We start from the raw sequence: 24,763 nt of genomic DNA, 5'->3' as shown, positions 1-24,763 counted from the left end.
AATAAAGAAGCTGTAATTGGAGATATTTTATTCAATTTTAGAAATTTGGCACATGTCAAAAACATTAAATCAGTTATATACACATTTTGGTTAATACTGAAAAATAAAATAGAGGCAAAACAAAATTATTGGAAGCATTCAAAAGCAAAAAAAAAAAATAGGTATTCATTTGAGAAGAGTCATCACTTGTTGCATCAGACTCTTTCTTGCTAATCATATAGGTTCTTCCGGTTGCAGTTTTCGGTTCTACTGACAACAAAATTTTGATGTATTGTACATACGCATACTGAGTGAGTTCCACTACCTCCTGCAAGAACAGGAGAGAGGAGAGGAGATAGGACGGGAGAGGGGAAGGGGAAGAGAAATTTTCTCCTCCCCCTCCCCTCTCCCGTCCTATCTCCTCTCCTCCCCCGTCCACTCCCCTCTCCTGTTCTCTCCCCTCTCTACTCTTCTGTCCCCTCTCCTCACGAGAGGAGAAAATTTCTCTTCCCCCTCCCCTCTCCCGTCCTCTCGCCTCACCCTCCCCTCTCCCGTCCTCTCGCCTCACCCTCCCCCTCCGCCCTCTCGCCTCACCCTCCCCTCACCCTCCCCTCTCCCGTCCTCTTTCCTCCCCCTCCCGTCCTCTCTACTCCCCCTCTCCTCTCCTGTCCTCTCTCCTCCCCTCTCTGTCCCTTCTCCTCTCGTCTCGAGAGGAGAGGAAAGGAGGAGGGTAAAGAGGAGGACGAGGGGTGAGAGGGTAGGAGATACGAGACGAGGGGTGAGAGGGTAGGAGATACGAGAGGAGAGAGGGGAGGGGAAGAGATACGAGAGGAGAGAGGGGAGGAGAGGGGAGGGGAGAAAATTTCTCCTCCCCCTTCCCTCTCCCGTCCTTCTCTCCTCCCCCATCCCCTCTCCCCTCTGCTGAGAGGAGAGACAAGCAAGGAGGAGAGGAGAGAGTAGAGAGAAGGAGGAGAGTAGGAGCAGAGCAGAATGGAGAGGAGATGAGAAGAGAGAGAAGGGGGAGAGGAGAAGAGAGAGAAGGGGAGAGGAGAGGAGGTCAGTTCCCCTATCTCCGCTCCTCTTGTCTCTCCTCCCGTCTCGAGGGAGAGGAGAGGGGAGGAGAGACAAGAAGAGAGGGAAATGGAGGAAAGGGGAGGGTTTTAAAGGGGAAAGGCGAGAGAGGGAGGGGAAGAAGAAGCAGAGGTACAAAAACGAATACAGACATGTTCAGCCGCCCTCCGGTTCTCTGTGTCCAGGTCCTGATGCAACTGGTCCACCTGGACGTCAACCATAAGATACCGCAGGACCTCCCTGCCTTCCTTCCAGCAGCCCTGTGACGGCAATGCTGAGGTTGCTGCGCACCATCGCCAACCTCTCGACTGAAACGAATGCAAGGATCACCCAACTTGTGTCACTGAACAAATACGCGTATGATTTGTGTCACTGAACAAATACTCGTACGGGGTCCAATGACGAGTGCCTGCCTGCCTCCCAGCAGGGGGCCCCAGACGTTGGAGAATTGTCACCCATTTTCCAATTCTGCCAACGTCCCCACTCTTGTCTGGAGATCGTCAACCCTTTGATCTCCAGACCAGGCCTGAGGTCTCCCGTATCAATTTCGCCTGGATTTCCCTTTTCCTACTACTACTACGACCCAGTCATCTGTCGATCCATCCTTCCCGTTGCCCCTTGTCTCTCTTGCAGAAGACCTGCGGTGACACAGAGAAAGACCACATGTCAAAGGGCCGTGAAGAAATACACTTTTCCATATACATACCAAAGGCTTTTTCCCCCTTACAAGGGAGGTAGCCCAAAAATCAAAGGCATAAAATCCACTCCCACCCATTCCATCCCCAACATACTCCACTCCCATCCATCCTCCTCCCTCCCTCTTTTCTTGGCTCCTCCTGGATGATGGGTCATCCCTGCATCTCGCCCACTACCCTGGGTCAGAAGCAACGTAGCAAGACGCACCATATTCACAGCAATTGCCACTTCACTTAATTGGTGACCTGCCCCTTCTCTACCTAGCCTCAAATTCATGTACATTTCCACCTTAATCTATACCCTCAATTTCCTTCCTTCTTCTCCTTCTCACCCTCCTCCTGTTAGACCTGATAGGTCTGTCAGTTGCCACGTCTCGTTAGCTCTCTCCATTGTTGACGTTCCTCGTATTTTCTATCCCTCTCAACCTCCTCCAGTGAAGTTCCCCTCTTGTACAGGGCCTGCTGGATATTTGTTCTCCATCTCATTTTTGGACGTCCCACAGGTCTTCTTCCTTCTGGTTCCCATAAGTAGTACTTCTTTGGATATCTTTGCTCTTCCATCCGCATAACATGTCCGTACCATCTCAGCTGTCCTCTCTCCACATAGTCCAGCACATTCTCAAACCCCAATGCTTCTCTTATAACTTGATTCCTTATTCGGTCCACCCTTGTACATCTGTAGATAACCCTTAGTGCTCTCATTTCTGCGGCCTGTATTTTACTCCTTGTCCTACTGGTTAATTTCCAGGTCTCACATCCGTAACACAGTACTGGTCTTAATATAGTTATATAGATAGTTTTCTTCACTTTCCTTGGTATCGCGGGATCCTTAAGAAGTGGGTATAGTGACTGCAGCTCTATATTATACTTCTTGATTCTTTCACTTATTTCCGAAAGTATATCCCCTCCGCTGTTAAAATCAGCTCCCAGATATTTGAAGTTGTGTACTTTTCTTACTTCTTGGATATCTATTGTAACTCCACCATCTCCCGAAATTCTGCTTACGTTCATGTATTCACATTTTCCAACATTTAACTCCATTCCCATTTCTGTCAATTACTCAGACCATCTGTCCACAGCTTCCTGTAAGGTCTCTAGATCATCAGCTATAAGTGCCACATCATCAGCATAGGCAAAAGTAACCGTGTTATCCTCCATCTGAGTTATTTCTTTCATTATATAGTCCATGTACACAATAAAAAGCAATGGTGACAACACACTGCCCTGTCTCAAACCAATTTCTAGCTCCATATTCGGAGATCACTGCACTTTCATATACCTTTCCTATATGCGGCAAAAGTGATATTCCTCTGTAGTTACTACAAACTGTCCGGTCCCCTTTCTTAAAGATAGGGCATATCAGAGCTTTACTCCATTCTGTAGGCACTGTTGCTGTTTTATATGCTGCATTGAACATAGACACTAAATATGGCAATAAAGTCTCTTCTGCTTCTTTAAAAATCTCAGCCGGCAAGCCATCGCATCCTGCAGATTTTCCATTCTTCATTCGTTTAATTGCTGCCTTTACCTCGTTGGATGTTATTTCCAAACTCTCATCATTTCTCACTTCTCCCATCTCCCAATGGTCAGCCACCTCGTCCTCATTAACCACTTCAATACGGGACTTAAATCTCGCGGGCAGCAGCCAATGCCAGCCGTACGACGTAACGAAATAATATTCGCATCATAAAATATAGTCGCCGCTTATATCGATCGTTCTCTCTTTCACCCGCGAATTTTGAAAACCACAGAGAATGGGATTAAGGGCGCATTTGGGAGAATGTAAAAACACAGGGGCGACTACAATAAATATAATCAAGACGCCCATATGGCAGCGTCGCGAATCCACTTGCTCCTCATGACGCCTACGTGTGCGGCACCGTATGGAAGGGGTTAACATTCAGCAACTTACTAAAATACTCTCTCCATCTATTGTCTATATCAGCAGGGTTTGTCAGGATGTTACCCTCCCTATCTTTAATGGTTGAACAAGTTTCCCTGCTTCCTTTACGATAGCTTTTTGCTAAACTATAAAGTAATTTCCTTCCAGTAGTAAAATCATCTTCTAACTGTTCTCCTAATTGATCCCAAAATTTTCTCTTTGCTATTTTCTTTATCCTTTCAGCCTCTTTCCTTGCACTTTCGTACATTAATCTGTTTTCCCTTGTTCTTCTTTTCATCCATGTGCGAAAAGTCTTCATCTTTTGTTTCACTGCTTCCCTCACCTCTTCAGTCCACCAAGGGGTCTGTTTCTTTCTTTTCCCCCCAACATACTTCACTCCAATAGTTTCTTCTGCAATATTAGTCAACTTGTCTTTAAGATAGTTCCACATATGTTCAACAGCTTGATCATTCTGTACTGTCACCTCATCTGCGATTTTTCCATTCAGCCTCTGCTTAATCTCACCCTCTTTTAGCTTGACCAGATTGAGTCTTCTTCTTTTTGGGGGCAGCTTTTATCTTAATTTCTTGAAAGTTAGTTTGGCCACCACTAGCCTGTGGTCAGCATCCATTGACTCCAAGGGAATGCTCTTTACATTTGATATATTTCTCTTATCATTGCAGACTATAAGATCTATCATTGATCTGCATACGTATTCCCCTCTATCATTGCTCCATCCATACCAAGTCCACTTATGCGACTCTTCTGTGTTGAAAAAAGGTGTTCATTATTTTCAAATTATTCAGGGTACAAAAATCCAAAACCCTCTCTCCATCTGCATTTCTGTCTCCTACACCAAAGGCTCCAATGACATCCTCATATCCTACCCTGTCTACTCCGACGTGTCCATTCCAATCTCCTATTACAAATATTTTCAATCTTTCATTAAAGAGATCAATAGCAGCCTGTAGCATCTCGTAGAAGTGTTCTTTTTCTTCTGTTGTTCTTCCACTCTGCGGTGCGTATATTTGTATAACCCCTATTTTCTCTTCCCTCATCCTTAATACGCATCCTATTATTCTTTCACTTATATAGTGAATTCTCTCTATACCTTTAGCAAGGTCTGGGCTAACAAGTATTCCCACTCCATGTCGAGCATCATCCTTTCCTTTCCATATAAGAGTGTAATCGCCATGTATCTTCCTACCTTCTCCTCTAATTCTAGTCTCTGCCAGACCCAGGACATCAATTTTCCTCCTTTTCATCATCTCAACAACCTCCTCCTCCTTATCCTTCAGGGTTGCACAGTTTATAGTTCCCAGCAGAAGAGTTTTTCCGAGCACATGTCCATTATTGGTCCTAGTCGTCTCCGTTTGGTCTACCTGATTCCGAGGCGTAGCGTGAGTTTCTCGAGCAAAGTATAGATAACTGCCAGCTTGCTAGGCCTGTCGCAGCCCACCGCTGTCGTTAGCATTACCCAGGGGGCCCCTCTTGGAGGTGACAGTCGGAATTTACCCCCCAACTCAATTTCCAATTATCATATTTAGATTTGAACTCATGTCTTGTGTGAGCTTGGGCCGTATCACTTCTGAAGCCATTCCACGTACTTAACAACTGCCTTCACTTCATCCTTCCTTATTTCTCCCTCATTTTCCTCACTCATCACAGTCATTTTCTTAGCACTTCCCACTGCAACTATCTTTCCCTCCCCATCCTCCTTCACATTTAGCAACTCCCTAAAATACTCTGCCCATCTTCCCCTTACTGCTTTCTCTTCCATTATCATCTCTCCATCTACACCTTTTACCTTTTCTTCTCTACTTGATTCGCCTCCTCTTCCTCTCTTAATTTCTTTCCAAAACATCTTTTTATTACTTTCAAAATTTTCTGTCATACTCATATCCCATTTCACATCTGCTCTCCTCTTTGCCTCCTTTACCTTTTGCTTTACTTCTCTTTTCTTTTCTTTTTACCTCTCGTATGACTCTCTCGGCAAATTTTCCCATTTTCTCCTGGTACTTTTTCAACACAAAAATTTAAAAATTCATGAGAGTCTCCATTTCAACTTACTTAACTTGAAAATTTGTACCATACTTATAAAATTCAGACTTTTACTGTGCATGGACAGCAAATTTGATGGACATTTGACAATTTGGATTTTGGGGGGAAAATGGACATCACTATGAACATCTGCCCTATTTAAACACCCAAAGGGTTAACTTATGCCTGTCTCATTTGAAGCCCTTCATGCTGCCAGTGTGGAAATATGCAAATGTTTTGAAGATATATACATTATTGTAAAATTTGATAATAAAACCTATGGCAAATTTACCTTAAGCATTCCTTGCTGCATGCCTTCTCCTCCTACATCCCTGAGTTGGTGGATACCTGGAACTGCTCCCATCTTATCCACGATTCCTGCAAGAAAATGGATTTATCTGAGATGAGATGTACATAATGAAAAAAATATATATATATATATACAAAAGTGACTGAAGGGCTGTAGCAACCCATTTCATGTCAAATTTTGCCAGCTCCTTGAGGTATGTTTTCTTGGCAGCTTGCTCATAGACACTTCAACAGAAACAGTTACCATACAAATGCAAATAAAGCGAACATCAACATCCCAAGGTTTTACACCCCAACTCCAGTCACTAAATGGCCTGGCAAGTGACATAAATGCACACCACTCAATATAGCTGCACATAAAAACAGCAGATCAAAGAGAAGGCAAAATCCCAAACCTAAACATATCAGATACAGATACTATATCCAACCTGCCTGAGGCCTGACCACCATGGAATTGCCTAAACAGACAAGATAAAGTTGACACCATCCATCACCTTCAATAATGATTCCATGCCAGTGGACACAATTTTCCTAATCCTCTGTCTGCCCCCAATCTCTCCTCCAGGAGACAACCCACAGCTCCCAGGTAACCAGCTACAGGCACTGGGTGGGCCCATAAGTCACTCAGGGAAGAAATACAATGTTGCCTAGGGATTGTTGTTGTTGTTCCCTAGACTGTCTGTCCGAGTGGTCCTGTCTCCCCAAGGAATGCCATGGCCGAAACGAAGTTTTCCCACAAATCCTTTATGGAGTGTATGTTGTGTTGTTTGCATGCATGATTGTGTATAATGCAGTCTTCCATGACACATTGAATAGTATGGGTTGAAGTGTTACATCCTGGGCATTTGTCCACAATGCAGTCATCCAGTCTCTTCTGGTGGTAGCTTAGAAGGGCCGGGTGGTGGCCACATTGCAGTCTGGCCAGGTGGACTCGTATGTTTCTGGAGGCTGGTATTTGGTGGTTTTGGAGGAAGAGAATATTTGTGTGTGATATAGGTATTTGGGTGTTTTCTTTATGTGTCTTGGTGTGTTTGTGCGGGCTGCAGCAAGTGTCTGTGTGCCTCTCGTGTCAAGGTGATCTTTCACTTTGAGGACTTTTGTTTCAGTGTAGATGGTCTGTAGGTGTTGTATATGTACAGCCTGTAATTGTTTTTAATGCTTTGTTTTGTACAGTCTGAAGGGTGTTGAGGTGTGTCTCACTGAGATTAGGTGCCCATGCTGGATTGTTAGTGTGGGGCATTGTAGGATGAGGTGATGTCTTCTATGTGATGGTTGCATCTAAGACAGTTTGATTCTGTGGCCAGGCCTACTTTGAGTTGATACTGTTTTAATGATGTATGGTGTCCTCAATGTAAGCATGCCAGTGTGATTCTTATTTCTTTTGGGAGGGATTTTCACTGTGGCTAGCATCAGGGGTGGGGGTGGGGAGGTTGTGGAGTACTGGGTTTGGTGATCTATCTTGAAGAACTTTTTAGTAATCTGAGGAAGAATATATTTTTGTGAGGGTATATTGTGTGGTATGGGAGGTAGGTTGTTCTACATGTTTGAGGAGGAAGATTTTTCAGCTGGTACTGCTTGTGGATAGTTTTAGATACTTGGGTGCCAGTGTGGCATGTTAGATTATAAATAAATATACGCATATTTGTGATATGTATTATGGAGAGAAAAGGGTAATGAAATAAAAAAAAATATTGGAGTAAAAATTGTTTCGATACGTAACAATTGTTGATGACACAAAGCGAATCGGTTTTGAATAAGCGAATTGGCAACACTGAAAACGGGAAACGAGTTAGTTATGAACAAGCGAGGATTGGAAGCAGAAAGAGACAGTGTGAACTTGGAATATTATGAAGAATTTAAAGAAAAATACAAGACCTGGCTAGGCAGAAGTTTATGAAGAAGCAAGCTAAGGTATACATGAATTTACAAAGCGGTAATTGAGCAGATTTTCCATTAAGAGTAATCTAGCACTTTGGTAGCAGACCGTAGTTGCCGGCAAACTTTTGTGATAATGGTGCCGTTGGTAATAAAGGATCCACCTAAATTAGTAGACAAAAAATATTATGAACAGTGGAAGAAGGATATTGTTATTTGGCAGAAGAAAAGCAAAAAGAAGAAGATGAAGAAAAGCAAGCTCTTGCTGTTTATTTGACAAATTTGACATTGACTGGCAAAGCCAGAGAAGTGAGTAGTGAAATTGAAATAGGTAAATTAGCCAGTAAAGATGGAATGAAGGAACTAATGAATAGATTGGATGAAGTGTTTTCATTGAATAAAAACAGACGAGCTTTTATTGCTTATTCAGAGTTTGAGATGTTTAAGCACCCATTTGAAATGAGTATTCCTAAGTACTTGGTGGAGTTTGAAAGAAGACTTTTCAAGTTAATAGAGTATGAAATGGAATTGTCTGACCAAGTTCTGGCATTTCGACTACTGAAAAGTTGTGATCTTTCTGATATTCAATTTCAATTGGCAATGTCCACAACAGCAACAACAACAACAACAACAACAACAGCAACAGTTACTTTTAGTGAAATGAGAAATATGTTGCAAAGGATGTTTGGTGATGGTATTATGGATCACAGTTTGAGTGGAAATATTTCGAATGGAGTTGAAAAGTGTGAACCTGTTCAAATTAAGTGAACCTGTGTTGCAAGCTAGTGGAAACCGATTTGACACTCGTCCCCGAGGATTTAGGCCAAGGTACGGAAGCAGGTGGACCAATAGTCTTGGAAAATGGCCTAGAGGACAAGGTGGTGGTTCATCAAAATGCTTTCGATGTGGATCAACAGATCATTGGATTAGAAACTGCACTGAAAAGGGAGAAAGGCCTAGTCTTAGCAGTGGTGTAATGGAAGCAATAGATGAGGGTGATAATGATTATAAAGAAGTACAATTAACATTATTAGCTGATGACAATGCTGAGAGGCAGGAGGAATCGCTAATGGAGTCTCTGGGTGCTATTGTTTTAGATTCAGGATGTACAATGACAGTTTGAGGAGAAGATTGGCTACATTCTTACATTGAGACATTATCTCCATACGATAGTGAAAGTATAACAAGAAAGGCATCTAACATTACTTTTCGACTTTGTGATGGGAGACAGATTATATCCCAAGGTAGTGTTCTTATTCCATGCTATATACAGGGATAAAAGGTCATGATCTGTACTGAAGTGGTAGATTGCCGTATACCACTACTTATGAGTAGATCTGGATTGTGAAGGCACCAAATAGAAAGGCTAGAATTAGTGCTATTTACAGGGCAAGCAAATCAGATATCAAAGAAGATGCTTAAGCTACACAGACAATTTGCACATTCCACTGCTGATAAATTGATAAGGTTGATTAAAGAGGCTGGCATGCTGGATGAAGCAAACAAAAGATACAGAAAATCAGTGACAAGTGTGAAATTTGTAAGAAATTTAAGAAAACCCCGGCATGCCCAGTAGTAAGTCTTCCTGCCGGTAGAAAGCAGAGCTTCTAAAAATGTTCAACCTGTCTTAAACATACATATTCTATATTGGTGAAAAGAATCGAGACTGCGAAGGTTGAGCGAGCTGAATTTCCAGAGCTGGGCGCATTCCTCGATGCGTTCCACTTCAGTTCATGGTGAACACCACCAAACTATTAAAGCTTGAGAGACAGGTTCATACTGAAATACAAGTCTGGTATACCACATACTATACCAAAGAAAAGTTTTGTAGGCCACATACTATACCGGCACCTATATTGCTTTAATAGTTTGGGAGTGCTAACCACGGCCCAACTAAAGCAGAACACACCGAGGAATACACCCAGCTCTGGTATCTATTATCTTAGATAACCTATTACCCAGTCTAGCTTAACTTATTTTTGGAATCTGTGCCCCAAGATTACCCTATGAGGGGGAGTGGGTGAGGGTGTATGTGTGAAAAATAATTACACGCAGCCTGAAGGGATTTCTCTCCGTCTTCTCCATTTTTGCATGAGAGGACAGAGGGGGGGGTTGCAATTTTAATGAAGCGGCCTTGTTTTGGATGTGCTGTGTCTTGTGACACTGCTTCTGACCCAAGGCAGGGGGCGAGATAAAGGGATGACCCGTCATCCAGGAGGAGCCAAGATAAAATGGAGGGAGGGGGGTGGATATGGAATGGGTGGGAGTGGTTTTAATGTTGTTGTTTTTTGTTTTGTTTTTTGTTTTGGCTACCTCCCTTGTAAGGGGGGAAGACCCTTTGGTATATGTGTTTATTAATAAAATTTGTGTTGATTAGGAAAGAGGAATTTTATCTAAACCAAGGACCTTACCTTTTCCAGCTGTTTTTGCTAAATATTCCACACATTTTCTGAAAATAACAGGTTCATCTAGCACTGCAAGGGTAGATCATGATTTGTCTCAATTCAGGTTAGCGTCATTCCAATTTTTCGCCGCAGTTGAGAGGAAAAAGCAGGAATTGTGAATGAAGAACCACCCTCATGGGCATACTAATTCTGAAAAAAAAAAATATATATATATATAAGATTTTCCAGCATATACCAGTACTCTTATGTTTAAGGACAATGTCATGCACAGGGTGTTGCATATGGCTGGGACAATATATGTAGGGGGGGGGGCAGCAATTCTAGTCTGGACATGGGCATGCCCACAAGGCTGACAAAATAATTATACAAAAAGGTCAAAGGAGCCCTCAATTTATTACCATAATATACAAATTTTGCATTAGAATCAACAGAATATTAAACCTTTTTCCATTATCCTTTCTACAATAGGGACATTAGATACAATTTCTAAAATCTATTTAATTATTTTGCAAGCCACTAGCTAAAACAGCCTATAAGGGATGGCAGAAATGGGAAGTGGTGATGGGGGAAGGGGATGCATCACTGAGAACTTTGCCCTGGTTTAACATCACAAACTCCCTTCTATCTATCAGAAGGCTAGAACATACATACATACATACATATACCAAGGCTTTTTCCCCCTTCCAAGGGAGGTAGCCAAAAAGGGAAAGGCATAAAAACACTCTCACCCATTTCATCCCTAAATACACTCCACACCCCTCCCACCCTTCCTCTCATCTGAGCACCTCCTGGATGACGGGTCATCCCTGCACCCTGCCCACCGCCCTGGGTCAGAAGCAGCGTCGCAAGACAGTACATCCACAGCAAGGCCGCTTCATTTAATCGGCGACCCCCCCTCTCCGTCCCCCTTTGCATATAAGGCGAGGACGGGGAGAAATCCCTTCGGGCTGTGTCAAATTTACTCACACATACTACCCCACCCCCCACCCCCCTGCCCATTCCTCCACAACATCATCCATATACAACCATTCTCCACTCACCTCTGTCTCCCGTCCTCTCCCTTCCTTCCTCAACAGACATTCCCCTCTTCCCCAAAGCCCCCTTCACCCCATCCATCCATCTCATCCTAGGACGTCCCCTCATGTTCACTCCCTCCACATCTGCCTTCCATACCTCTTTTACTAGTCTTTCTTCACTCATTCTTTCCATGTGTCCAAACCATCCTAATATTCTTTCATCAACCCTATCTCCCAAATCCTTTTTCACCCCTGTTCTCCTCCTCACCTCCTCATTTCTCACTCTATCCAGCCTAGTAACCCCCACCATACTTCTCAGACACCTCATCTCAAACACATTCAAACTCCTTCTCTCTTCTTCTCTTATGTTCCACGTTTCTGCCCCATACAGTGCTGTTGGCACAATCACTCCTTCATACAGTCTCCTCTTCGCATCCATTCCCAAATGTCTATTCCTCATTACACTCTTTAAACCACCAAGGCATTTACTCGCTTCTCTCAATCTACATTCTACCTCCACCTTCACTCCACCTTTTCCCGCTACACTTGCACCCAAGTATCTAAAACTATCCACTTCCTCCAGTCGCTCTCCCTTAATGTTCAGTTCCAGTCTACTGCCACTTTCACCCCTTGTACATCTCATCACCTTACTTTTACCCACATTTATCTTTAGCTTTCTTCTATCACATACTCTCCCAAACTCTGCCACCAGCTTCCTCAATCCCTCCTCTGACTCTGCCACAAGCGCAGTGTCGTCCGCAAACAACAGCTGGCTCACCTCCCACTTTTCTCCATTTTCTTTAACCATCTCCAATCCCTGACTCACTACCCTAGCATTCACCTCTCGCACCACCCCATCCATGTATAAGTTGAACAGCCAGGGCGACATAACGCATCCTTGACGAAGTCCCACCTTTACTTCAAACCACTCACTCTCTCCATTTCTAATCCTAACACATGCTCTACTACTCTCATAAAAACTCTTAACAGCTCCCAAAAGCTTTCCTCCTATCCCATAAATCTGCATAACCTCCCACAGTGCCTTTCTGTCTACCCTATCATAAGCCTTTTCCAGATCCATAAAAGCCCAAAAAACATCCTTCCCCTTTCCTATAGCTTTCTCACATATCTGTCTTACCACAAAGATCTGATCTACACAACCTCTACCCGTCCTAAATCCACACTGTTCCTCACCTATTACTCCTTCTGTTCCTCTCCTAATCCTCTCAATTAAGATCCTCCCATAAGCCTTCCCTACTACACTCAACAGGCTAATCCCTCTGAAATTACTACATTCACACTTGTCCCCTTGTAAAGAGGAACTATACAGGCACTCCTCCAGTCCTCCGGTACTCTACCCTCTCTCCAGCAAACATTAAATAACCTCACCAACCAGTCCACCATCACTGAACCTCCCTTTTTCAGACATTCTGCATGACATCCATCCAGACCAAGTGCCTTACCTGCTTTCATCATCTTTACAACTGCCTTCACCTCATCCTTCCTCATTTCTCCCCCATTTTCCTCATTCATCACTCTCATTTTCTTCGCATTTCCCAATGCAGCTATCTTTCCTTCCCTATCCTCCTTCACATTCAGCAACTCCCTAAAATATTCTGCCCATCTTCCCCTCACTGCCATCTCTTCCATTATCAACTCTCCATCTGTACCTTTTACCTTTTCTTCCCTACTTGATTCGCCTCCTCTTCCTCTCTTAATTTCTTTCCAAAACATCTTTTTATTACTTTCAAAATTTTCTGTCATACTCCTACCCCATTTCACATCTGCTCTCCTCTTTGCCTCCTTTACCTTTTGCTTTACTTCTCTTTTCTTTTCTTTGTACGTCTCATATGACTCCCCTGTCCTCTTTTGTAACCAATCTGTGAATGCTCGCTTCTTCTCTTCTACAACCTTCTTTGTTTCCTCATCCCACCATTCACTACCCTTTCTTCTATTTCCCCCTGTCCTTCTTGTTCCACACACCATCCTTGCACACTTTAAGACTCCCTCCTTGAACCATCCCCATTCCTCCTCCACACCCATCTCTGCTCTATCCTTTACTCCCTCCCACTCCTCCTTCAGCTTCTTTTCGTACTCCTTCTCCTTTTCCTTTTCATTCAAGGAATTCACTCTAAGAACCTCCCTACCTTTTGTCCCTTTCCTCCTTCTCCATCTATCCTCCACTCTCAGCTTACCTTCCACCAAAAAATGATCTGATATTCCCCCACCCTCTCCCCTTAGCACATGTACATCCTTAACTCTTCCTATCATAATCCTATTTACCACTACATAATCCATTAGCGCTCTATCTACCACCCTTCCCTCCACCACCCTCTCCCATGTGTACTTATGCTTGACTTTCTCCCGAAACACTGTATTTGCTATCATCAACTCTCTTTCTAGACACATTTCCACCATCAACTCTCCACTGCGATTCTTTCCTGGAACTCCACACTTCCCAACCACTCCATCGATTGGACCATTTCCCACCCTAGCATTAAGGTCTCCCAGCACTATTACATTGACATTTCTTCCTAAACCCTCTATGCACTCATTTAAATCTATCCAAAAGGCCTCCCTTTCTTCCATGCTCTTCTCACTGCCCGGCCCATATGCACTTACAAAGACCCACATCTCCTTTCCCAGTTTCACCTTCATCCACATTATCTTTGAGGAAACCTCCTTCCACTCCACTACCCCTTTACCTAACTCCTCACTTACTAGAATAGCCACCCCTTCCCTCCCTCGCCCTCTCTTCACTCCTGATAACCTCCCACTTACACTCCCAAACTTACATTCACCCTTCCCTTTCAACTTAGTTTCACTCAAAGCCAACACATCCAACTTTCTTCTCACAAACATACTACCTATCTCTTCCCTTTTACTCTCATCTGTACCACATCCACGCACATTAAAAGACCCAAACCTTAGGGTGCTGGCCTGAGGCCCTCCAGCACCCCTTATGCCTTTCCTTTGTTTTTTAGGTATCTGCCCCTTGGGGCTACAGGGAGAAGGATGCCTAGTCCCTCTCCCCGTCCCTTTCTTCTCGCCTCTTACGATCCAAGTGGGAAACTTGGTGGCAGTATTCTTTTCCCCCACCACAGGGAATTCCCCCATCACAGAAAGAGAATACTCAGAGAAATGGTACAGGACAGCAACAAGGGGTTGGGGGACAGCATAACGGAGGGACAGTCGTAGTATAAAAGTGTCATCATTTCTCTATGAACAGAATTTCTTCTATCATAGACAAAATGATGTGTGGCTCTGGTCCGTAGGGGCGCCCCATATAGACCCTAAAGTATCGACTGCATGCTACTTTGCCACAATAACAAGCAGCCAATACCCCAGACGAACAGCGAATAATAATGATATGATGATGATATGGTTTAATGTCACAAACTCTCCCTTATTGGGAGGCTAAGTTGGTGGCCCTCACAGAGGGCTTTGTAGTGTGGACTTTAATGAATTGTGCCCTTGGTTCAACTTCGCTGGTGGCAGGATTCGAACCGCCATCCCCTTGACTTTTGCAGCAAGTAATGACGCCCTGACCCGCTTAGCCAGCAAGCTTCCATTAATAATAATAATGATGATGATGATGATAATAATAATAATAATGGTGATAATATTAAAGATATAAAAAATACTAATACTAATAGCAATAATAAGAGTAATTAATTAAACAAAAAATCAAACTAGTAATTTTGTACAATTATGAACTTTATGACGAACATGCCAACAAATATTGATAATGATATTAAAAGTACTACAAATAATACATACATACTTACATATACCAAGGCTTTTTCCCCCTTACAAGGGAGGTAGGCGTAAAATAATTCCCACCCATTCCATCCTCGAATACACTTCATTCCCCTCCACCCTCCCTCTTATCTTAGCACCTTCTGGATGATGGGTCATCCCTGCACCTTGTACACTGCCCTGGGTCAGAAGCAGTGTCGCAAGACACAGCACATCCACAGCAAGGCCGCTTCATTAAATCGGCGACCCCCCCTCTCCATCCCCCCATGCATAAAAGGAGAAGACGGGGAGAAATCCCCTCGGGCTGCGTCAAACCCTGCTCACACACCCCACCCCACCCCCTCACCCACTCCACCCCATGCATCACAACATCATCCACATACAACCACTCTCCACTCACCCCTGTCCTCCGTCCCTCCCCTCTTCCCCAGAGCCCCCTTCACCCCATCCACCCAACCCATCCCAGGGTAGTAATAATAATAAGAATAATAAAAATAATAATAGTGATGATAATAATAAACAAATAAAAATAAAACAACTAATTTTGTACAACTATGAACTTTATGACAAACAAGCCAACAAAGTTTAATTTAATCCCCCCCCCCCAACTCACCTCTCACTGGTTGACTACAAATGAAAGGATATTTGAGTGTGCATGCAATATCCCTGCTTTCGTAGTTACACATCTTCTCTTCCTTCTTCACTGGGTAGCCGGCAGGCCACATGCAATTTTCCACTGATGAACAATCCAACCACATCCGGAGGCGGTGAGTACCGGAAAGAATGTTGCTTGCGCCCACCCACTCAGAACATGAATCTGAAAAGTTTACCAGATAAACTAATGAATTTTCAAGTAATAGAGACTAGGACTGTATTACCTGATCTAAAGAAAAAAATGGAAGATTTTTGCTATAAAAAGTATATTTGATTGAATAAGTGGTGCCGGAAGGTTTGGAATTTTGTCTTAACCACTTCAGTACGAGTCAAATTCTTGTGCACAGCATTGGCTGCCATATGTACAATGCAGCACACCACTCGCATTATAAAATATAAAGTCACTGCCGTATTACTCGTTCTATTTTACTCTGAGTAATAATAAAGAGAGAAAATGTGATCAAACCAGTTCACAGAATCTGGGGGTAAGTCATATACAACTACAAAAAATAAATAATCAAGACACAAACGCTGGCATCCTCATATATATACCCACTCACGCCTCATGACGCCTCCATGGGTGTCATCATACCGAAGTGGTTCAATAATATCACAAACATCTTGACTCAGAACCTGAGACCCGAAACCCTCCCCACATGACAGGCCAACACCAAATCTGCAAACTTCACCGTCACACCAGAGTAACTAAGATATCAGCTGAATGAAATTGTCTGGAATGGGATAGAACTAGTTTTTAGTGTGCCACTGTAGTAAAGAGATTAATTGAGATACAGTAAAATTCCTCTTATCGGACCTTGGTGGGACCTACCCTAGATCGGATGTTTGAATGTACACTAACAGATTAAAAAAAAAAAAAAAAAAAAAAATCACTGGTTTGGGAAATTTTCACTTATTCATGGTACATTAAAGCATAATAAACAACACAACAGAGTGGATGAGAAACAACCACCAATGGCAAAGTGTAAGCAAACACTGAAATACCTGCAGTAACAGCAGCCAACCTGAGCACCATGAGTCGGTAGTGGTGATAGCAACAACTAAACCTCCACTTGATGGTCGGATGTTTGGACAGATTCAACTTTTTATCCGACTTGGGATATTGAAGAAGAAACTCTGATGTTCGAAGGTCGGATAAAAGGAATTTTACTGTAGTCTTAATCCCTTCAGCACAAGCCCCCACCCTCAGCTAAGTAGGATAATTGAGCAAAATAGAGGAGAATTTTTGTAAAATGCATCACCATAGCTTAGAGCAGCATTTCTCAACCTGGGGGGGGTGCTGAAATCAATTATATATGTATCATTGATTACCCAGTTGTGCATATTTGACTTTTTCCATGCTATTCTATTTTTCTAGGGTGTTCTTAATTCTTCTACAAACAATATTGTCAATTTGTTTCAGTTCTAAGGAATCAAGAAAATAAATCATCAAGCAGTACACTTCACTTTCTTTTATCCTTCTAATAACACAATAAGGGTGCTGGACTGCTTAGACATGACGACAGGGGGTGTGCTATGGTCGGAAAAGGTTGGGAAACGCTGGATTAGAGGTTAATACTGCAAAGAAAGGGTTTCATTTGACTGATGCTTCCACCGACAAACAGAAACTCCATCAATGTCAAAGTTACTGTACTTCAAATTATTAGTCTATGAGGATCCATTACTACCTTTAAGTTTCAGGTACTTTCTAATGTTTTTAGTCTCAGCTTCGTTTGAGAAGACGGCTAGTGTTCCATGGAAGGCTGCGCATGTCTGTTCAGCTTTATTCCAGTCTGTGGCATGGTTGTTGTTGTCGGACATGTAAAACACTGATGCTCAATCTTCACCCATTCTTGTGGGCACCCAGTCGATTTATCTGAAATAAAAGTCAACATGACATCTGATTATTTAAACAATGCTCATCAACACGATTGTACAATAATACTTAAAGCTTAATATTCATATTCAGTTGCAGATGAATGTCATAGGAATAAAATCTTTATTAAAACATCTGATTATTCAAACAATGCTCCCCAACATGATTGTAGGATAATACTTGAAGCTTAATATTTATATCCATGTGCAGATGAATGTCATAGGAATAAGATCTTTATTAAAGCATCTTGGCTATTCCAATGTTCAGTCTCAGTATGACAATTAATGGAACACAATGTAGCATACCTATATAAGGCTATGGCTGAGGTTTTGCATCTCCACCTAAATAATGGAGGGGTTCGCGCTGACACATGTCATTCACCCGTGATCCACGTCCGTAGTCGTTAAAAGGTAAACTGGTTTCCTGGGTCAATGTACATTCACTCCTCTGATGACGAAAATGCATTTGCTGAAGTCCACTTGGAAGGAAGAACTTTGCTTCCACTCAACCAGGTCCAGGACCTGTGGTGTAGATCAAAGTCGCTTGCAGCTCCCACCTAATCAATTGTCACTGAAACAACGTTCAAGTCATTAATATTTTTGTCATTATGACTTAAGGAAAATAAACTCTCCTATTAGGATTCGAACCCTCGCTCGAGCGGCTTGCTTTGTACAAGACCATACATACCATCATGTCACCATGATGGTACTGTCTTTGTCTCATAAAAAGCAAGCTGCATCAGGCAAGGGTTTGAATCCCAATAGGAGAGTTTATTTCCTTAAGTCAGTGGTCCCCAACCTTTTGTAGGCTGAGGGCTACATCTGTCATTATAAACAAAGCAGAGGGTGCCTTCCCCCAGAGAGAGAGAGAGAGCGTCGTATGTAGCATTCGTCTGTCCCACACCCTCACTCACTCACTCACTCCTCCCCTTCAACACATTCTCTCTCTTTGTCTCTCATAATAGGGTCCCGAGGGCGCCATGGCGCCTGCGAGCTACAGGTTGGGGACCACTGCCTTAAGTCATAAAATTGACAAAAGATATAATAGTGCAATGACATACACATAAAAACACTTACGTTACTATCATTATCAATAGAATCATACAAGCTAGGAACCAATGATGTGGACCTGCATGTGGTAGTCCTGCAAGATGGACAACAAAACAGGGAATTGTCTCCTTGCTACCCATCTTCAAAACCTGTCAACACAGACACCTCTTTCTGCAGGCGTAGCAATGAGGGGCTGACACTCAATTCATGAACCAAGCCCAAAACTTTTAGCAACTTCCAGAGCTGGGTGCACTCCTCAGTGCATTCCCCGGTGCGTTCCGCTTTAGTTTGGTCATGGTTAGCGCTCCCAAACTATCAAAGTTTAAGAGACAGGAGGTTCATACCGAAACAAAAGTCCGGTAGGCCACATACTATACATACATACATATACCAAGGCTTTTTCCCCCTTTCAAGGGAGGTAGCCAAAAAGGGCAAGGCATAAAATCACTCCCACCCTTTTCATCCCTAAATACACTCCACACCCCTCCCACCCTCCCTCTCATCTGAGCACCTCCTGGATGACGGGTCATCCCTGCACCTTGCCCACCGCCCTGGGTCAGAAGCAGTGTCGCAAGACACAGCACATCCACAGCAAGGCCGCTTCATTTAATCGGCCACATACTATACCAAAGAAAAATTTTGTGGGCCACATACTATACTGGCACCTATATTGCTTTAGTAGTTTGGGAGTGCTAACCACAGCCAAACTAAGGTGGAACACACCAAGAAACACACCTCTGGAACAAAGAGAAAGAGATCTACTATTTATACATGCATACATATAGCAAGGCTTTTTCCCCCTTACAAGGGAGGTAACCAAAAAGGAAAAGGAATAAAATCATTCCCACCCATTCCATCCCTGAATACACTCCACACCCCTCCACCCTCCCTCTTATCTTAGCACTTCCTGGATGATGGGTCATCCCTGCACCTTGTCCACTGCCCTGGGTCAGAAGCAGTGTCGCAAGACACAGCACATCCACAGCAAGGCCGCTTCATTAAATTGGCGACCCCCCCTCTCCGTTCCCCCATGCATAAAAGGAGAAGACAGGGAGAAATCCCTTCAGGCTGCGTCAAATTTTGCTCACACATAATATCTCACCCCCCACTCCCCCACCCATTCCACCTCATGCATCACATCATCATCCATATACAACCATTCTCCATTCACCCCTATCTTCTGTCCTCTCCCGTCCTTCATCAACAGACATTCCCCTCTTCCCCAAAGCCCCCTTCACCCCATCCATCCACCTCATCCTAGGACGTCCCCTCATGTTCACTCCCTCCACATCTGCCTTCCATACCTCTTTTACTAGTCTTTCTTCACTCATTCTTTCCATGTGTCCAAACCATCCTAATACTCTTTCATCAACCCTATCTCCCAACTCCCTTTCCACCCCCGTTCTTCTCCTCACCTCCTCATTTCTCACTCTATCTAGCCTAGTAACCCCCATCATACTTCTCAGACACCTCATCTCAAAAACATTCAAACTCCTTCTCTCTTCCTCTCTTATGTTCTATGTTTCTGCCCCATACAGTGCTGTTGGCACAATCACTCCTTCATACAGTCTCCTCTTAGCATCCATTCCCAAATGTCTATTCCTCATTACACTCTTCAATCCACCAAGGCATTTACTCGCTTCTCTCAATCTACATTCTACCTCCACCTTCACTCCACCTTTTCCTGCCACATTTGCACCCAAGTATCTAAAACTATCCACTTCCTCCAGTTGCTCTCCCTTAATGCTCACTTCTAGTCTACTGCCACTTTCACCCCTTGTACATCTCATCACCTTACTTTTACCCACATTTATCTTTAGCTTTCTTCTATCACATACTCTCCCAAACTCTGTTAAACTTCCTCAATCCCTCCTCTGATCCTGCCACAAATGCAGTGTCGTCCACAAACAACAACTGGCTCACCTCCCTCTTTTCTCCATTTTCTTTAACCATCTCCAATCCCTGACCCTTGCATTTACCTCTTGCACTACCCCATCCATGTATAAGTTGAACAGCCAGGGCGATATAACGCATCCTTCACAAAGTCCCACCTGTACCTTGAACCACTCACTCTCTCCATTTCTAATACTGACACAAGCTCTACTACTCTCATAAAAACTCTTGACAGCTCCTAGAAACTTTCCTCCTATCCCATATATCTGCATAACCTCCCACAGTGCCTTTCTGTCTACCCTATTGTAAGCCTTTTCCAGATCCATAAAAGCCCAAAAAACATAATTCCCCTTTCCTATAGCTTTCTCACATATTTGTCTTACCACAAAGATCTGATCTACACAACCTCTACCCATCCTAAATCCACACTGTTCCTCACCAATTACTCCCTCTGTTCCTCTCCTAATCCTCTCAATCAAGATCCTCCCATAAGCCTTCCCAACAACACTTAACAAACTAATCCCTCTGAAACTACTACATTCACATTTGTCCCCTTTTCCCTCATAAAGTGAAACTATGCAGGCACTCCTCCAGTCCTCCGGCACTCTACCCTCTCTCCAGCAAACATTAAATAACCTCACCAGCCAGGCCACCATCACTGTACCTCCTTTTTTTTTAGACATTCTGCATGGCATCCATCCAGACCAGGTGCCTTACCTGCTTTCATCATCTTAACAACTGCCTGGAGGAAGTGGATAGTTTTAGATACTTGGGTGCAAATGTGGCAGGAAAAGGTGGAGTGGAGGTAGAGTGTAGATTGAGAGAAGCGAGTAAATGCCTTGGCGGATTAAAAAGTGTAAAGAAGAATAGACATTTGGGAGTGGATGCTAAAAGAAGACTGTATGAAGGAGTGATTGTGCCAACAGCACTGTATGGGGCAGAAACATGGAACATAAGAGAGGAAGAGAGAAGGAGTTTGAATGTTTTTGAGATGAGGTGTCTGAGAAGTATGATGGGGGTTACTAGGCTGGATAGAGTGAGAAATGAGGAGGAGAATAGGGGTGGAAAGGGGGTTGGGAGATAGGGTAGATGAAAGAGTATTAGGATGGTTTAGACACATGGAAAGAATGAGTGAAGAAAGACTAGTAAAAAAGGTATGGAAGGCAGATGCGGAGGGAGTGAACATGAGGGGACGTCTTAGGATGAGATGGATGGATGGGGTGAAGGTAAAGAGGGCTTTGGGGAAGAGGGGAAGGTCTGTTGAGGAAGGATGGGAGAGGACAAATGACAGGGGTGAATGGAGAATGGTTGTATATGGATGATGTTATGATGCATGAGGTGGAATGGGTGGGGGGATGGGGGGTGAGGTAGTAAGTGTGAGCAAAATTTGATGCAGCCCGAAGGGATTTCTCCCCGTCTTCTCCTTTTATGCATGGGGGGATGGAGAGGGGGGGGGGTCGCCGATTTAATGAAGCGGCCTTACTGTGGATGTGCTGTGACTTGCAACACTGCCTCTGATCCAGGGCAGTGGACAAGGTGCAGGGATGACCTGTCATCCAGGAGGTGCTAAGATGGGAGGGAGGGTGGAGTGTATTTAGGGATGGAATGGGTGGGAATGATTTTATGCTTATTTCTTTTTGGCTACCTCCCTTGTAATGGGGAAAAAGCCTTTGTTGTATGTATGTACTGACCTGCACCAGCACTTTTTGCCATGCTCGACTGAAACTCTTGAAAAACGTCCAAGTCGTCAAATAAGGCAAGACTTGCATTGAAGTTGTTGTTGCAAGCCACGCTAGCTGCACTCCAAGATTTCTTGGAAGGTGCAATGTGAAGACACACTCTCTTCACATGAAACTAGCCATATGGACAAGGTTTTCCTGGAAAGAAAATACCATGGAAATTAATGTTCTCACCAAAATACCTATGTGTCTCTTATTATATTTTCATGACAGGAAATATGATCTAGTTTTACTATGCAAAGATAAGGCAACAATATGTGAAAATACTATTCAAGAATTCAAGAAAAAACTTGATGCTGAAAGATACAAAGGTTGGTCACTATGAGCATAGCTCCCTCCCCACATAATGCAACTAGGTAAATACAGGCCAATTTTAGATGCACCCTTACTCAGATTTTCCTTTTTACAAATATAGGGATACTTGTAGGTACAAGCAATGTCTCGTGGGGCTGATATTTAGCTGTGTTCCATACAGCCATACAACCCATGTTGTTGGTTGTTCTGTAAGATGATCAAATAAATACATACACATAAATACATGCATACAGAAGAAACACAAGGGGACACGAGAAGAAACTTAAGAAGGACAGTTACAGAAGAGATTTGAAAAATAACTGCTTTCCACACAGAATAATAGATACATGGAATAAATTGAAAGAGAAAACGGTGAGTGCTAAAACTAAACATGATTTTAAGAAAGAACTGGATGCAGAAAGATACAACTGTGGGTCACTACGAGCATAGCTCTTCTCCTGCAAAATACAACTAGGTAAATACATATACCAATGGTTCTTTTCCCCTTACAAGGGAGGTAGCCAAAAAACAAAGGCATAAAGACCACTCCCACCCATTCCATCCCCACATACTCCACTCCCGTCCACCCCCTCCCTCCCTCTTATCTTGGCTCCTCCTGGATGATGGGTCATCCTTGCATCACACCCACAAACAAATCAACCAAAAAATACATACATGACAAAAGAGAGAATAAGAAAATGAGAGAAAATAAAAGTGTTGGTTTCTTTGAACAAGTGTCAAAATTGAAGAATTTGCTACTTAAAATTGTTGTGACCTATATTAATAAAATTCATACCTAATTAAAGCTTAAGCAGTAAAAACACAATCAATGTAATACTAAGCAAGAACTTTATGTTCATTGGCCATGACAAATCTTTTATTTCTTGGTATTTGACAAAGGCAAAAAAATGAGCACAACAATGTAGTTAATCCTTTCATTGCATGGCATTTTTGAAAGTGTATCCTTTCTGATAGTGCTTCCACTTTAAATCCTTTCAGCACTTACGGTAAATAGTAATAGGAGGGGAACAGTCATTGGTTGTCAGCCATTGATACGTGTAAAGGTGGAAGACATACAGATGAGGTTGCGATAGTAAAATTTTGGGCAATGATCTTACTGCAAGAACAGAAGGAGGAGGTTTTGGTGAGTTTGTCACCTTAATTAATTGTAAGGTGCGAGTGAACTGATTTTACACGTGGCAGGAGCCGATATATATATATATATATATACATATATGACACACAGGAAACCACAGTCAGAGAAAATAAACTTCGAATGAAAAAAAGATTCTATATTTCGGCTGTCAACTGTAGCCCTATTCAGGAAAGTACATAAGACAGAAGACAAAGGGGACTTATTAGCTACAGAAACACAGGAAAGAGAGAGGACGTGTTTCTGTAGCTTATAAGTCCCCTTTGTCCTCTGTCTTATGTACTTTCCTGAAGAGGGCTACAGTTGACAGCCGAAATATAGAATCTTCTTTCATTCAAAGTTTATTTTCTCTGACTGTGGGTTTCCTGTGACAAGTCATTTACAAATGTGCTACCACATTTCTGTTTAGAAATATATATATATGTATATATATATACAGTGCTCGACAAGGAAGTACAAATGGTTAGCGAGAATGAGTGATGAGGAGAATGAATGAATCATAAATCAATAAACAAAAGCTCACTTTGTACCTCTAATACTTTGATGGGTGGCCTTTACGTGCAATGATCTCACGAAGGCGGTTTGGAATGGAAGTGGCGTACTCGGCAAGATGTGCAGGGGTACTAGCACAGGATTGGCGAATGGCTGCCTTGAGCTTGGGCACAGAGCTCGTATCTTTACCCTGCAGGTCTTGTTTAATGTGCTTCCACAGGTTTTCTATTGGGTTTATGTCAGGACTATTGCCTGGCCAGTCTGCTATGTAAGGTATATGACAGTCTTTAAGACCACTGAGTAACACTGGGCGTTATCTTGTTGAAAGATGTAAAGATGTTAGCACCTGAGCTCTTAAAAGAATCCTCCAGGTGGTCATTTAAGAGTTCATAATAAACATATTGGTTCACTTTTACATTTTTCAGAAGTACAACAAGGCTCCCAAGTTCTCTTCCACTAGAACTTCCCCATACCATGAGAGAATCAGGGTGTATCAGTTTGTTGAACGTACCGGGGGTCAAGAGGGTCGCTACCCGCACGCCGATATACGTTTCCACCCCTATTGCAAGTCGCAGTAAAGGTGGA

The 24,763-nt window shown here is 43.0% G+C and overlaps 1 protein-coding gene across 2 annotated transcripts; it reads right to left on the bottom strand.

Annotated features, from left to right (window-relative positions):
- Positions 1-640: 640 nt before the first annotated feature.
- LOC143031020 (uncharacterized) lies at positions 641-22,696 on the bottom strand. 2 transcript variants are annotated; one of them, XM_076194364.1, is made up of 6 exons: positions 22,192-22,696; positions 17,864-18,128; positions 17,371-17,558; positions 15,645-15,848; positions 5,960-6,045; positions 641-1,358 (listed from the first exon to the last, which is right to left on the bottom strand). In XM_076194364.1, the coding sequence occupies exons 3-6, from the start codon at positions 17,501-17,503 to the stop codon at positions 1,140-1,142; spliced, it is 642 nt and encodes a 213-aa protein (XP_076050479.1). In that variant the 5' UTR covers positions 17,504-17,558; positions 17,864-18,128; positions 22,192-22,696; the 3' UTR covers positions 641-1,139. The 2 variants fall into 2 exon arrangements, with proteins under 2 accessions (XP_076050479.1, XP_076050480.1); XM_076194365.1 differs by lacking the exon at positions 641-1,358 and adding an exon at positions 1,570-1,688 and having other exon boundaries at positions 22,192-22,695.
- Between the last annotated feature and the right edge of the window lie 2,067 nt (positions 22,697-24,763).

The sequence above is a fragment of the Oratosquilla oratoria genome, chromosome 12, assembly GCF_046742065.1.
Source record: "Oratosquilla oratoria isolate Oo_2021 chromosome 12, ASM4674206v1, whole genome shotgun sequence".
In the NCBI taxonomy this organism is placed as follows: domain Eukaryota; kingdom Metazoa; phylum Arthropoda; class Malacostraca; order Stomatopoda; family Squillidae; genus Oratosquilla; species Oratosquilla oratoria.
This window is presented reverse-complemented; position numbering and strand designations above follow the sequence as displayed.

Excerpts from the sequence above, each read along its gene's own strand:
- LOC143031020 (XM_076194364.1), bottom strand. The coding sequence starts at position 17,503 with ATGTCCGACAACAACAACCATGCCACAGACTGGAATAAAGCTGAACAG. Across the intron at positions 15,849-17,370 it reads AAAGTACCTGAAACTTAAAG|ATTCATGTTCTGAGTGGGTG; the intron begins GTAGTAATGGAT and ends TAAACTTTTCAG. Across the intron at positions 1,359-5,959 it reads TGCAGCAAGGAATGCTTAAG|TCGAGAGGTTGGCGATGGTG; the intron begins GTAAATTTGCCA and ends CATTCGTTTCAG.